The 13,830-nt window shown below is 50.8% G+C and overlaps 2 protein-coding genes across 2 annotated transcripts; one reads left to right on the top strand and one right to left on the bottom strand.

Annotated features, from left to right (window-relative positions):
* Positions 1-4,082: 4,082 nt before the first annotated feature.
* Positions 4,083-7,439, bottom strand: LOC112874092 (thioredoxin-like protein HCF164, chloroplastic). Its single transcript, XM_025937262.1, has 5 exons — positions 7,147-7,439; positions 6,639-6,857; positions 5,970-6,073; positions 4,894-5,232; positions 4,083-4,525 (listed from the first exon to the last, which is right to left on the bottom strand). Exons 1-4 carry the CDS (start codon positions 7,318-7,320, stop codon positions 4,950-4,952), a joined length of 780 nt encoding a protein of 259 aa, XP_025793047.1. The 5' UTR covers positions 7,321-7,439; the 3' UTR covers positions 4,083-4,525; positions 4,894-4,949.
* Positions 7,440-11,048: 3,609 nt separating this feature from the next.
* LOC112872575 (BTB/POZ domain-containing protein At5g66560-like) lies at positions 11,049-13,823 on the top strand. Its single transcript, XM_025935611.1, has 4 exons — positions 11,049-11,375; positions 11,469-11,538; positions 11,740-13,065; positions 13,161-13,823. The coding sequence occupies exons 1-4, from the start codon at positions 11,269-11,271 to the stop codon at positions 13,704-13,706; spliced, it is 2,049 nt and encodes a 682-aa protein (XP_025791396.1). The 5' UTR covers positions 11,049-11,268; the 3' UTR covers positions 13,707-13,823.
* The last annotated feature ends 7 nt before the right edge of the window (positions 13,824-13,830 follow it).

Below are 13,830 nucleotides of genomic sequence, written 5' to 3'. Positions count from 1 at the left end.
CCATGTACACATCAATGAGGAAATCCGAGTTGTGTCACTGGTACCAAACATGTTGAAAACCGAGTGCACTTCCCACCTTAACCAATGTACAAATCAATGAAGAAATTACTCCTCCTTATCATTTTTAAGCAACTAAATGTTAAGCTATATATCCATCATTTTTTTAATTAAAATAAAACTTCAAAATAAATAAGTACACATTGTCGGTGTTTTACCACCACGCACCAATGGATACCCCCAAGGTGGTGAGTTTGCAGGTAGGGTGTCGCCGAGATCAGAAACTCGAAGGTGCAAAGGAACGCAAGGTTTTAGATACGTTCGGACCGCTGAAAGCATAATACACTACGTCCTGTATGGTTTGTATTGCCTTTGATGATGATTGTCCCCACAGGGGTCCCTGTCTGCCCTTATATAGTTTGGGGGATAGGTTTACATGGAAGTCCAGGTATAAGTCCAGGAGTCCTACCCGAGTATTTCTTGGGTAGTTTCCTACCATGTCCGACTAGTCTAACTATTGTACGACTAATCCCACTGCATTACGAGTAGTTGCAAGAGATGTAAGGCGTGGGCCACGTCCCATACGTCATAGGAGAAGTGTGCCACATGGACAGTTGCGTGTACCCGGATCTGACACATATTTACCTTCAGACTGTAGTGTTAATGCCTTCTTGTACACAACTTAGCTACTATATTTCACTTATGCATCTCACCGAACCCATGGTGTGTACAAGACATGTATGGAGCCGAGAAAGAAGAACCATGCATCAGCGCCAGGAGAGGTGGAGATAGCTTCGACGGACTGGGAGAGGTGGAGGACGTGTCGGCGCCAGGGAGACCGAGAGATTGAGACTGGGTGTGTTCTTTTCATGGGGTCTAAATTTTAGAGGGGTCACATCAAAGAGAATCTTGTCATTTAGAAGTATTAAATAAAGTCTAATTACAAAACTAATTGCAGAACCCCAGCGCTAATTCGCGAGACGAATCTAATGAGGTATATTAGTCCATGATTAGTGGATGATTACTGTAGCATCACTGTGGCAGATTATGGATTAATTAGGCTCATTAAATTTGTCTCGCGAATTAGCACCCAGCTGTGCAAAAAGTTTTATAAACAGATTTTATTTAATACTTCTAAATAGCAAGATTCTTTTTGATGTGATGCATCTAAAGTTTAGAGGGTAGGAAACGAACAGGGGCTTAGGGCCTGTTCGTTTCCTCCTATCTAAACTTTAGACCCATCACATTAAAGAGAATCTTGCTATTTAGAAGTACTAAATAAAATCTGTTTATAAAACTTTTTGCACAGCTAGATGCTAATTCGCGAGACAAATTTAATGAGCCTAATTAATCCATAATTTGCCACAGTGATGCTACAGTAATTGTTCGCTAATCATGGAGTAATATACCTCATTAGATTCGTCTCGCAAATTAGCACTAGGGTTCTGCAATTAATTTTGTAATTAGACTTTATTTAATACTTCTAAATGATAAGATTCTTTTTGATGTGACCCCTCTAAAATTTAGGTACCCGGAAACGAACACCCCTTAGTGTAGATGGCACTCGCGATGGAAAAGCCTGCAGTAGTCAGCGCTGGCGAAGGCGCAGCCTACGGTAGTCGGCCCTCATAATGACAACGACGGGCAGTCGGTGCAGTCTGGGTCGGTAGGCGATTGCGACGACGCAGCCTGGTGCAATCAGCGTACGATGGTTTGGGAGAGTCCAGGACATGCGGGATCTCGTTGCAATGAGATGCGAGCGGGAGGAATGTAGCGCGATTGCTCGCCGTGGATGCAAAGCAACATGAAACCGATGGTCTACGTCGCCAATGGCAGGACAAATTAGCACGGGGATCGCACCAGGCGGGAGGGCAGCGGAAATTAGATAAGAGAGCATTAATCAAATTAAATTTATATCTAAATTTAAAAATAGGAACTATGATACAACAATGTTATTAAACTAAAGCTTACACTAAAAGAAAACCAACGCACCAAGAACGAATGGAGACAGACCTAAAACATGAAAGAAACAAGGTTATAGGAGCCTAATCGCGATTAAACATATATTTGAGGGGCTAGCGGGGAGCTGTTGCAAGATTTAGAAAACTGAGTTCGCAAAAGGACCAAAAGATGGGGTTCGATCTGTTAAAGAGCGGGGCTAGGGCTGGACTAAAATCTAATAGATCTAGGGTTTTTATGCAGATTTTGCAAGATACAAGAATGATCGAAAAATTTGAGCAACAGACTCCCATGGTGCCCGGCGGTACTGCTGCTCAAATTCCCAGCAATTTAGAGCATGAGAGGGCTTGTGATTTAGGAGCAAAGAAAGAGGACGATGAGGGAAATCTATTTTATACTAACTCACCGTGGCAGTCGAAATCTCGCCGAAAAAGGAGGCGGCGGCGCTTTGTTCTTGGAGATCAGGGGCGGCTGCGCTGGGGCGGTCGGTGCTCGCGACGACAACGGGCAGTCGGCGCTGGCGACGGTGCAGCCTGGGGCAGTAGACGATTACGATGGCGGCGGCCGGAGGACAAGCGCGATGGAGGTTTACAGGTTTTCAAATTAAAAGTCTAGGGGCAAATGACAGAAGGCATAGCTGGCGCGATTCTTGCTGGTGACGACGGACAGATCGGACGACACACGGAGCTTAGCAGCTGGACGAAATGGATTGAACGAACCACGGAGGTTAGCGGCTGAACGAAGATGGATTAGTTGGCCGATTGCCCAGTGACACACCAAAAGCTTTCGTCCCGCTTAGAGTCTTTTTAGTAGTAGAGATATATACTTGTAGTGAAAATTACAGAGACATATTACTTGTAGTGAAAAATAATCTTGTAGTGAAAAATAACCATGTTACCTCTAATTAACTATAGCTGTTGTGATTGAAGACCATTTGTTTATTTGATCTCTAGATCCTCAGTAAATACAAATGCATTGGAACGTAAAAAAAGTAACATCTACTTAAGCATTCGATTGGCTCCATGCCCTTCTCTGTGCAATTATTTCTTGGTATTTGATATTTCTTTAATTAGATGGACTTCAAATGTTACTTTAATTTTTTTTTTCAAAACTGTTAGACCGCACTTATCCCCGGTTATTGTCTGGCTGTCTGGGCCATGAAAGTTGAAAGCATGACGGCATGCGACGATTGCGTGAACGTTGAGAGCTGCCGCGCATCCCCGTCGACACGATGATGCTATGGTCACATGGCACACGGTATCAATGTCAGAGCTAGGCTCCGGCCCCAGTTTTTTTCAGTTCCAACTCCCAGGCGTCACGGCGGCGGGGGCCCCGGTGCCGATCGTGTGATCGCTGACCAGCGAGTCGGCGGCGGTGGAGAAACAAAGGGATTGAGCTCGGCGGTCGCTGTGGTCGGCAGGTGTGAGGAGGGCGATCAGCGACGGAACAATTCGAAGCCTCAATGTTCTGCCGTCTCGCCGGCGAGTGATCACGGTTTGCACGCGCTGGCACCTCGGGGCAATCACTGGGCCTAATGATAAGAAACGTTTTTTATATGACTGATGATGAAGTTAATGGATGGGCTCGTGCACCATGCTCGCGGCAAGGGCGAGGGGGCTACGACCCTAGTCGTCACCGGGCACGTCACCTTGGCCTTTCCACCTTCTCGCGAAAGCGCCCCGTTTCCAGCGGCGAGATCACACCCTCCTAGCCCCCGGGTTGACTCTGTCCGGTCGGCCGTACGCGTCCACGCTGCGCTCGTGCCGTGCGAGGACCTCGCGACTCGCGAGGTTCGCCGTTCACACATGCCCGCACGCCGGGCCAAGTCTGCCTCTGACCGGACCCGCGTGGTCAGCGTTCCACCGCGACCGTGGAGCCGTTCGTGTGCTCCCCGCACGGCCATGACTTACCTCTAGAACAATATACCTGACGGCCACACCTGTTCCGGCTCGTTTTTTTCTTCTTTCTACATGAACGGAACATCAGGTCAGGACAGCCGCCTGTCATAGTATACGGCTCCAATTCTCTCTCGTGGGACGGTGCTCACTGCTCACGCAGGCATTACAGTTACAGAGTACAGGGGCGGAGAAAGTTGTTGCAGGACGACGAAGTGGCAGACAGCCTGATTGCACAAAAGGGAAATGACTTGGCGACCATAATGGGAGGCCGGATTTGGTCGGTCGAGGTGGATCAGGGCTGAAAGCAGCATAAGAACGTGTTGCACGAGCAACGAGTGAGAGTGAGCTGCTTTCAAGAGGCAGTTACCCTACTGTAACACATTGCCGCGGTTGTACTGACGTACTGGTACTACTATCTCAGTACATAAGCATTTGCGGTAAAAGATGCTAATCCTTTCCGTGTCACTGACAAATCAACGCTGAAGATGGGTCCCCAGAATCCACACATGCAAATCATATCCGGAAATCTTCATGACCCCATTGACGATTGCTGTGGCCATCTTTTTCTTCTGGCGTTTATTATGGAACCTACCAGCTCTTGCCAGCGCCCGCAAGCTTGATGCCTTGATGCCAAGACTGATTGTGTTAATAGTATAGCCTAGGGTCGCCTCCTGCAAAAATCAGATTAAAAATTAGCGTAGGTCACAGTCATGATGTCAAATCGCCGTGTTGTTTCATCCCTTTGTAGTAAGGCAATTTTATATAGCTAGGTTCAAAAACTTGCCTTTACAAAAGGTTCAATGTTTTTTTCTTTGGGAAGGAAGCCATTTCTGTGCGCAAGAGAAATCGACAGGTTGTGGACTTGTGGTAACATACTAACATACTATATTATCATCTTGCTAAAGGTATATAGCTTGAACAGGCCTAAAAGAAGTACACTAGCGAGGCAAATTTTTAGAGTTACTGAGTTATTACTTATCCCACGAAATTCTCATGACGTATGTGCCTCTCGGCTTATTCAAGAGAAAGAAAGGCTTACTTGTCAAATGGTCTTGGCATTATACTGCTACCCAGTACCCACAGAGCCAGCAATTACTAGCCGTGACTTCTGGGATCAGCAACTTGATGAACTCTCCTAGATTCAGCACTTGAGAACTGACCCACAACTCGTGCATGAGGTATGTTGGGATCACCAGAAGCAAGTGCCACCACGTTGTCAAGAAAATACTGTTTTGGGAGTCTCCCAACAACATTGCCTTCCTCATTTCCTTCCTTATCCAGAAAGGCAAAATGAGGGATGCCTTCTACTCCAAACTCATCAAGCTCTTGTTCCCACTTTGTATTGTCAACATTCAACATGACAAAGTTGACACGGTCCCTGAAAAGAATGCTCTATGCATGTAAATAGCATTGGCGAGAAATAAAGACAACGTGCAAAGATCAAGTTGGTCAATAATTGTGTCTTGGTTGTTGGACATAATCATCATGCTGTTGATTATGGAAACTTGGTAGATCCTGTTGTAAATGGAACTCATATATTTTCCTTTTTACCCAATATATTTATAGTAAGGAATTACAACAATTAAGCTACGTGATTGAGTATGCGTTGAAGGATCAAGCAAGGACAACCAATGCACACAGAACTAATTCCTCTGGCAGTCCAGCTATAAGGTTTTATAAAATCTTATGATCGTGAAGGGTAAGTATCACCGGAGGATGAGGTGGTGTTGACTGCTCAGCGAGGAACTAAGACTCTAGGGTAGACTTGTATTAATTCTTCTTGCAATATTCATTGCTTAACAGACTCGTGCAGCCAGCCTTTATAGGCTTTGGTTTGCACACACGTAAGCATAACTTCCTAGCAATAGAACCAACAATTTGGCTTAAGGCCTTATCCTAATTGATGGTTTCCAGGTGGGGCCTACCATGCAGCACCTTGGATCCTGGCTGTCACGCCCATTACAAAGGTTCGATGGAATGTGCCTAATAGTATATGTAGCATAACAAGCATAGACTAGTATCGATTCTTCAATAAATAGGATGAACCTTAGTTGTTACTCCCAATGAAAAGGTTAAATTGCACAAATGTGACAAGTGAGTGTGAAAATAATTTACTTGTATTGTTGCTCAACTTGGTAGATATCTGGAGCTAACTCTCGGCAAACTTCACACCAGTCCGCATAAAACTCAACAACAGTGGGTTTGCCATTTGAAAGAGCCTGTAGATGCAATTATAAGGTTATGTTGTATAAGCATTTATGTTGAAGAAAACTATATGCAAAACAAATGCAATCAGCACAGCCTAGCAAAGAAATGAGTTAATGAGATTCCAGTTTTTGCAGGGTATTTGGTCAAAAAAAAGCAATTCGACATAGTGAAAAAAACAGAACAAATTAATCTGAAGAATGATTGTACCACAATGACAGGATCTAGACGAAAAACATGTTAAGCAAAGAGTACCAATACCACTTGAAGCAACCAAAGATGTATGAATTCAGTGATAGGTAAAAAAACGTTGTCTTTTCTATTGAAATTATTACTTTCCAGACAGTTCTCATTCTGCATATAATGAACTGCAACTGCAAAGGATGATACTGCACCACTACAATTTGTAAATCCCAACCAATCAATATTTTCATTGGATACCAACCAATTAACTAAACAAATATGCAGCATAGTATTATTGTACTAGTTCAAGTCAAGTACATAACATCTCAGGTCTACTATTTTCATTTGCTCCTAGCACCAGGCAAACAATTCACATCAAGGCCAATGAGTGCTGACCTCTTCATATGGGACTGAATTGGCTGCAATATCTTTAAGAGATGCCTCATTAAGATTGAGCCTCTGCGACGCAAAGAGAGCCACTGCCCCAAGAGTGGACAGTAATGCTACCCTTCTGTTGAGATCCTTATTTGGGAGAGCTGGAAGTCCAGCATCCTGGGGCGTGCTGGTTGTCTTAACCTCGTCTTCAGTCGACTCAGCTTTCACAGTCTGCTCATCCTGCGGAAGCAAAAGAAATCACTCCATTAACATCTCGTTGAAACCGCTATCCTAGCACTAGCAGGAGTATTGATCTCAAGACTGCAAAATCCCAGTAACATGTTTGTCTCCTACCATATGCACAAGTTGGAAGTTCAACTAGAACAATGACTTTCCTCGCAAAAAAAAATTAGGACAATGACTTGCACGGAATACTGTAAAAATGGATAATCACGGATCCACTTCGCCTGCGCGAAATAACAATACGGGGACAAGGTAGAGGAGTCTTTGCTGTGCTGTCAGAACGCACCGTCTTCTGCTCCGCGGAGTCCGGCGGCGCGACGCAGGCGATGGTCCCCGGGCGGCGCCGGGCCCACCGCGAACGGAAGCGGAGGGAGGACGACGGACGCGAGCAGCAGCGGGCTCCGGCGAGGCTCGGCGGGAGGAGAAGGCCGGAGCACCTCGAGGAGGACACGCTCGCCATTTCTTCTCACCGCTTGTGTTTCGCAGCTCAGGCTCGGGAGGGAGAAGGGCAGAAGGCAGCAGAGCAAGACCACGACTCCACGAGCCGCCGGAGTCAAACCTGGTACCCGGAGGCGGAGGGGAAAGGATGATGTGGGTGGCCAGCGTGGCGCCACGGCACCAGGAATCGTGCGATCCACGCGGCCTCGGCCACTCCTGGGCTCCCGGAAGTGGCGTAAAAGGACGAGAAAAGGCCCAACACACACAAGGGTTGAGAAGCTCAATAGCTCATTTAGCCCAACGAGCCCAATAAACAAGGCCGAGATGTACGAGGACTGAGCCCAAGCACCGACTCGCCCTTTCTCTTTTTTCAGCGGTGTGTGGAACTACATCACGCGCCGGCCGCCGTCGGCCTGGTCAGGATCGGCTTCCCCGTCGGCCTGGTCAGGATCGACTTCCCCGTCGGCTTCACCTATCTGACCGTGTCCTTCGGCCAGGCGTGGTGGATGCCTCACGCCGTGGCCGGCGTTTTCCCTGTCCTGATGGCCGGTGTTCTTGCCTCCTGGCCTCCTGGGCGTGGCTCGTCAAAACATACGTCAAGTAAGAGTTCTTCCACCTCTCCGTCGCCGACGTCCTCCCGGCCGGAGCTTGTGTCCCCTGATTGCCAAAAGGAAACCCGGAACGGGTAGGGTCCCGGATCGACGCGCCTATGATTGACGCCGGCGTGCGCGCGCCGGTCGCTCGCCGGCTCACTCATAGGCGAGCGGAAAGCGCCAGCGGCTGGCGACGCCCCGCGCGATGATTCTGTCGCCTCGCCTCGACCGATCGTTCGATTCGCTGCCAACTCGATCGCGCGGCACGGTTGCGTGCCGGCGTGCCAAGCCGCCGCGCTGGGCTTTGTCTGTCTCTGCGTGCCCCGTTGCTGGGGTCTCGTCCCCATCATCAGGATTGGTCTCGGTACTGGCTGCCAGCAAGAGGCTTGTGCAGAAACAAAGGGGGGAACGGATTGAAATCAAATGGAACGAGATGCTGGGGCCAATGATGAGCAGCTAGTGGTTGGGCGTACTAATCTATGGGATTTGCCAGAGGAATTTCGGTCCTGCGAGAGGCCAAGGGGGCCACCCACGTCTCTGCGAGATGTGCTAGATCTTGACAGTTTCTGAACCTCCAGCCGTGATACGTCAGCGCGTGCTGCCGTTAGTGATCAATCCTGATCATCATTCTGCTAATGCGGCCAATTCTTGCGCGCCATGTGAGCCTACAGCAGGTTTTCTGAACTTCATCCTCGCAGACGAGAAACTAGCAGTTGTTAATAGAATATTGATCGCTTTGTTTAGTCTCGTCAGGTTTGTCCCTTGCGATGTACAGTTGCTGCTGTAACATTCTATGGCGGAATGTTTCACCTTGACTTTCTGCCGGCGTAAGACTGGTTCTCTAGCTGCTTGTCGTTGTGTTTACCTGGTACCTGATGGACAATATCTGAAAAAAAATGAGTGGTCCCAGGCTCCTGTGCAGTGTTTCAGTTTCAGATGAACAGCGATACGATACAGCACTGTATCAAAAATAGCCTGCTAAAATGGCGTGGTTTGATTATTTAAAAAAAAAAAGAATTGCAGATTTGTTCTGAAAATTCCTGGATTCCTGGTCGCAACCCCATTTCTGAACAAGCTTAAGTTTGGACTAAACCCAAGTGGAATCCTCCTCATCGAAGCAAGATTAACGTTGTGCTAGCTAGGACCCAGCACAGCTTTTTTTTTGGCAAACAAAGACTGAAAGACCTGCATAAAGGCTAAATCTAAAGAACTTCCTCTCGTGAATGCAAAGATTACTCGAGTTGTACCAGGGCATGCCCACTCATTACATGAAGATCAGGGAAAGGTGGTTCTTGGAGTAGGACCAGAGCGCACGAAAATGACCCACAAATTTCTTGACAAAGCTGGTGCACCACTAGTTGCCCGTGCCCCATATGCTGCGTCGCCAAGATTGCCAGCATCCTCATTGATATCCGCTTAAACGGCCAAATGTCTCGTTTCTCTTGCCCATTTTTCAGGGAAGATTGGGCCCTACCTCCCAAGTTGATCGAGCATGACTGAAAGAAACAGATCCAGCAGCGTGTTGTGGGTTGTAAGTGATGATGCCACGGACTCATGTCGCATGTGTCCACTGTCCTGAAGATCACACCTGGCTCACGGTCATTCAGACCACCTTCACCGGGCTTGAAGTCAAAAGGTACAAGCATTTCAGTCAAGAAAAACCATGCCGAGATTTGTTCTTGAGCATTGACCTTTAGCCTTTCTCTCGCTCGCACTCCAATGCTTTGGAAACTTTTGAGAAAGCTGAAGCAAGCCATCTCCATAGGCTTTCCTGAAAGCCTCTTGCCTGCTTTTACATCTGGTTAAACCAAGTATAGATTCCCCTGGATTTCTGTAACATGATGAACCACCAGAGCCACAAGTTCTACGGCCAACGTTTACAGGCAGAAGTACAGCACAACCAGACATCCCAATCCTGCCCATGATATCCAGCCAGAATGACGTACGCACGGATACCGTGTAGAAACCTGACGGATCGTGTCATGACAAAACATGCAGGCATGCAGCCCTGCACAGTAACGCACGCCCCTGAAGAATGTTTGCAGCGCCAGTCGCTGGCAGTCAAAGCCAAGGTTGTCGTAGTGCCGCGGTGAATCCCCTAACCTTTGGCATTTGCCATTGCCTTTCGTGTGTCTGTCCTTCTTGCCATGGCATTGCGGGCGGCGACCGGCGAGGCCCATCCCCAGCAGGCGCAGGGCACGCCCACACACCATCTCTGGCCTGCCACCACCGGCACGAGTGCGAGGTGGCGGCACAGAAGCCACCTCGCTTTTCAGGCGAGGGGGAGCAGGCGCCATACGGATCTGGGGCTCACCTTCCAGTGTTGTTGCCTTGTGCAGCTGTGATCTCTCTCTCTCTCTCTCTCTCTCTCTCTCTCTCTCTCTCTCTCTCTCTCTAGCAATGGTTGCAAACATCTCTCCCTCTCTCTCATGCACGGCGGGTCGGCGGCACAGCACCACCTCCGGTATTGATGGCGCCACCACGCCTCCGCATTTATTATTCCGATCTGCTGGCAAGAAGCAAGCAGGAGCGGGAGTTCAAAGTTTTTTGAACTTCCAGTTCAAAAGAAAAGGTTTTGAAAACTTGAAAGCACACACCCCTTGGCCTTGAGCTGATAGAAAAGGATGCCTGGACCATATGGCATTGGCATGGATGCTGATTTCAAGGAGTGGGAAAAATCTTGGGTTCTGGATGAAAAGGAAAAGAACGATCTTTTACCACGAGATTCCGTCATTCTTCTCGTTGTTAGTACTTAACTGGCCTGTCTCGCGGTGAGCTGCGTTAAAATAATGGTGTTGCTGTGGTCACTCTACCAAAGACTGTGTCTGAATCCTTTTAATACTCCGGTCAGCAAGACAATGGTCTCTAGGACGCTAGCTCATTGGTGAAATGAAAACTAAACCAGCTTGTTTTGTACTGAGATGTTTGGAGCAATTTCGAATTTGACCTGGTCAGGACGCGTGTGAATTGGTTCAGTAGAAACCAGGGCCATTCCTATCTTTGATAGCAGAACATGAGACCACGAACAGGATCATGAGAGGCGATCTTACAGTGAGGGGCTGTACTAATTCAGCGGTTAAACAACGAGAAAGCGAGTAAGGACGGTTGGATAAACAAAGGACTAATGGAGGATACGTGCTTTTGAGGCAAGCGCGACGGCGTTCAACAAAACCAAAAACGCCATCTTGTCTTCGTCTTCCCCACTTGGGAATCCTTTACTCCCCTCACCTAAAACGAAGAAACCACCGGGATAGGTAGGACACCATTATTGCGACTCGCGAGCGAGCACCTCCCCTTCCCTGATTCCCACGAGCATCCCAGGCCGCTCGTCCTCCCGAGAAATGCCTCTCCGTTGCTGCTCTTGAAAGGATTGCTCGATGCAGGGGAGGAGGAAGACCGCGCGGGCGATGGCTCGGGGGGAGGGACGGGAGCGGGAGCAGCAGCAGCAGCAGCCGGCGGCGGCAAGCTCCAAAGGCCAAGCATGGTAAGTGAAGCAACTGCTTCGGTGTCCTTTTACCTGCTTGCTGATTTGCTGTTCTGTGATCTCTGATCTGATCTGCGCGTCTGTGGTCATCAGGTTCTGCACCACAGGATTGCCAAGCGATGTCGTGATCGAGGTGGGCGACATGACCTTCCATCTCCACAAGGTTGGTGAATCTTGCCTCCGATCCTTCAATTTTACGGGTTTTTTTTTCAATTCTCTGTTTCATCTTATCTTGCTAATCTTGTCAATGTCTCTGTCGTGAGTTGGTGCCGTCCATTTCTTAATCTCGAGCTGCGAAAAGTGTGGGAAATTCGGCACTCATTGATCTCAAAAGTTAGCTAAATATCCGGTGCCTTTCTTGCAGTTCCCGTTAATGTCACGGAGCAAGAAGATTCACGACCTCATCACGAACAAGGAATCACGCGAGGCCAACCGGAGAGACACAGGAGGGGAGCCAGAAGAAGATGCCGGGGAGATCAGAGAGGAGGAAGTGGAAGTGGTGCTGGAGGAGGACGAGGAGGCGGACGTGCACCGCATCCGCCTCCCGGAGTTCCCCGGCGGCGCGGAGGCGTTCGAGCTGGCCGCCAAGTTCTGCTACGGCGTCAAGCTAGACCTCACGCCGGCCACCGCCGCGCCGCTGCGCTGCGCGGCCGAGCGCCTCGGCATGTCCGACGACCACTCCGACGACAACCTCATCTCCCGCGCCGACCGGTTCATATCGCAGACCGTCCTGAGGAATCCCAGGGACGCCATCCGCGCGCTCAAGTCCTGCGAGGGCCTCCTCCCCCTCGCCGACAACCTCGGCCTCGTGTCGCGCTGCGTGGACGCCATTGCCGCCAAGGCCGCCGCGTCCACGCCCACAGCGCTCTTTGGCTGGCCCATAGCCGACGACGCAAGGGCCAGCGACCGCCAGCGCCGCAAGAACAGCGCCGCCGCCGGAGCCTCCTGGTTCGACGACCTCGCCGGTCTGTCCTTGGCCACGTTCACCCGTGTCATTGCCGCCATGAAGGAGCATGGCGTCGGCCCGGAGGTTATCGAGGGGGCTCTCATTGCGTACGCCAAGCGGTCCATCCCCGGGCTGTCGCGCACCGGGCGGCATGTCGGCGGCGGTGGCGCCACGGCCGCGGCCGCAGCCCCTCCGTCGTCGGATGGGGACCAGAAGGCGCTTCTCGAGACCGTCATTGCCAACCTCCCTGAGGAAACCATCAAGAGCAGTGCCCACACCGGCACCGCCGTGGGCGCCACCGCGGCGCGCGTCCTCTTCGGCCTCCTGCGCACGGCGAACATCCTGCACGCGTCAGAGGCATCCCGCGACATGCTCGAGCGGCGCATCGCCGCGCGGCTGCCGGACGCCGCCGTCGACGACCTGCTCATCCCGAGCTACTCGTACCTCGTGGAGACGCTCTACGACGTGGACTGCGTCGAGCGCGTCGTGCGGTACTTCCTGGAAGGCCGCGACGTCGCCGAGGAGGGCAACGAGGACGAGTGCAGCGAGGCGGAGACGCCAGGCAGAGAGGCTTGCCGACGGGCCATGCTTGCCGTGGGGCGGCTGATCGATGCGTACTTGGGCGAGATCGCGACAGATGCCAACCTGAAGCCGGACAAGTTCTGCGACCTCGCCTGGGCGTTGCCGGACGGCGCCCGCGTGTACGACGATGGCCTTTACCGGGCTGTCGACATCTACCTCAAGGTGAGGGAGCAGCGAGCTCTCGTGATCTTGTCGTTTGCAAGCTTGAGAAACAATGCCGGTGCTGATGAGTACTTGTTTGGCTGCTCTCTGTGCAGGCTCATCCCGGGCTGAGCGAAGAAGAGAAGGAGAAGGTGAGCGGCGTGGTGGACGGGCGCAAGCTGACACTGGAGGCGTGCACGCACGCGGCGCAGAATGAACGGCTGCCGCTGCGGACGGTCGTGCAGGTGCTCTTCTTCGAGCAGCTCCAGCTCCGTAGGGCCATCGCGCGGACAATCATGGCGAACGAAGGCGGGGCGGCGGGCTCGGGGGAGGAAGGCGGCGACAGCGACGGTGGCGGGACGTGGCGCGTGGCCACACGGGGCAACCAGATGCTGCGGCTGGACATGGACAGCATGCGGAACCGCGTGCAGGAGCTAGAGCGCGAGTGCACGAGCATGAGGAAAGCCATCGAGAAGATGGACCGGCGAGGCGGGGCAGCGGCAGATAGGGGAACACCGTCTGCGGCGGCAGCGGCGGATGGGAGGTGGGGCTCGATGGTGACCAAGCGGTTCGGGTGCAAATTCCCGGCGCAGGTCTGCCAGTCGCAGCAGCGGACGGTGGTGGCACGGCCTCGCCGGCCACGCATTGAGCAGAGCCCATGAGCTCTCGCCGCCGCACATCGTAGAGCTTGGAGACTTCATTGTTCTGTTCTCTTGATTCTTTGCTTCGATTTGTGAAAAATTCAGATTTTCCCTTGCCTAGCATGGTGTCTTTTTTTTCCAAGTT

This window comes from Panicum hallii, chromosome 9, assembly GCF_002211085.1.
Source record: "Panicum hallii strain FIL2 chromosome 9, PHallii_v3.1, whole genome shotgun sequence".
Taxonomy (NCBI): domain Eukaryota; kingdom Viridiplantae; phylum Streptophyta; class Magnoliopsida; order Poales; family Poaceae; genus Panicum; species Panicum hallii.
This window is presented reverse-complemented; position numbering and strand designations above follow the sequence as displayed.

Coding starts and splice junctions, on each gene's coding strand:
- LOC112874092 (XM_025937262.1), bottom strand. CDS start 7,320: ATGGCGAGCGTGTCCTCCTCGAGGTGCTCCGGCCTTCTCCTCCCGCCG. Junction 6,858..7,146: donor ACTCCGCGGAGCAGAAGACG/GTGCGTTCTGAC, acceptor TTGCTTCCGCAG/GATGAGCAGACTGTGAAAGC. Junction 5,233..5,969: donor CAAGTTGAGCAACAATACAA/GTAAATTATTTT, acceptor CATTCTTTTCAG/GGACCGTGTCAACTTTGTCA.
- LOC112872575 (XM_025935611.1), top strand. CDS start 11,269: ATGCAGGGGAGGAGGAAGACCGCGCGGGCGATGGCTCGGGGGGAGGGA. Junction 11,376..11,468: donor AGCTCCAAAGGCCAAGCATG/GTAAGTGAAGCA, acceptor TGTGGTCATCAG/GTTCTGCACCACAGGATTGC. Junction 11,539..11,739: donor TGACCTTCCATCTCCACAAG/GTTGGTGAATCT, acceptor CCTTTCTTGCAG/TTCCCGTTAATGTCACGGAG.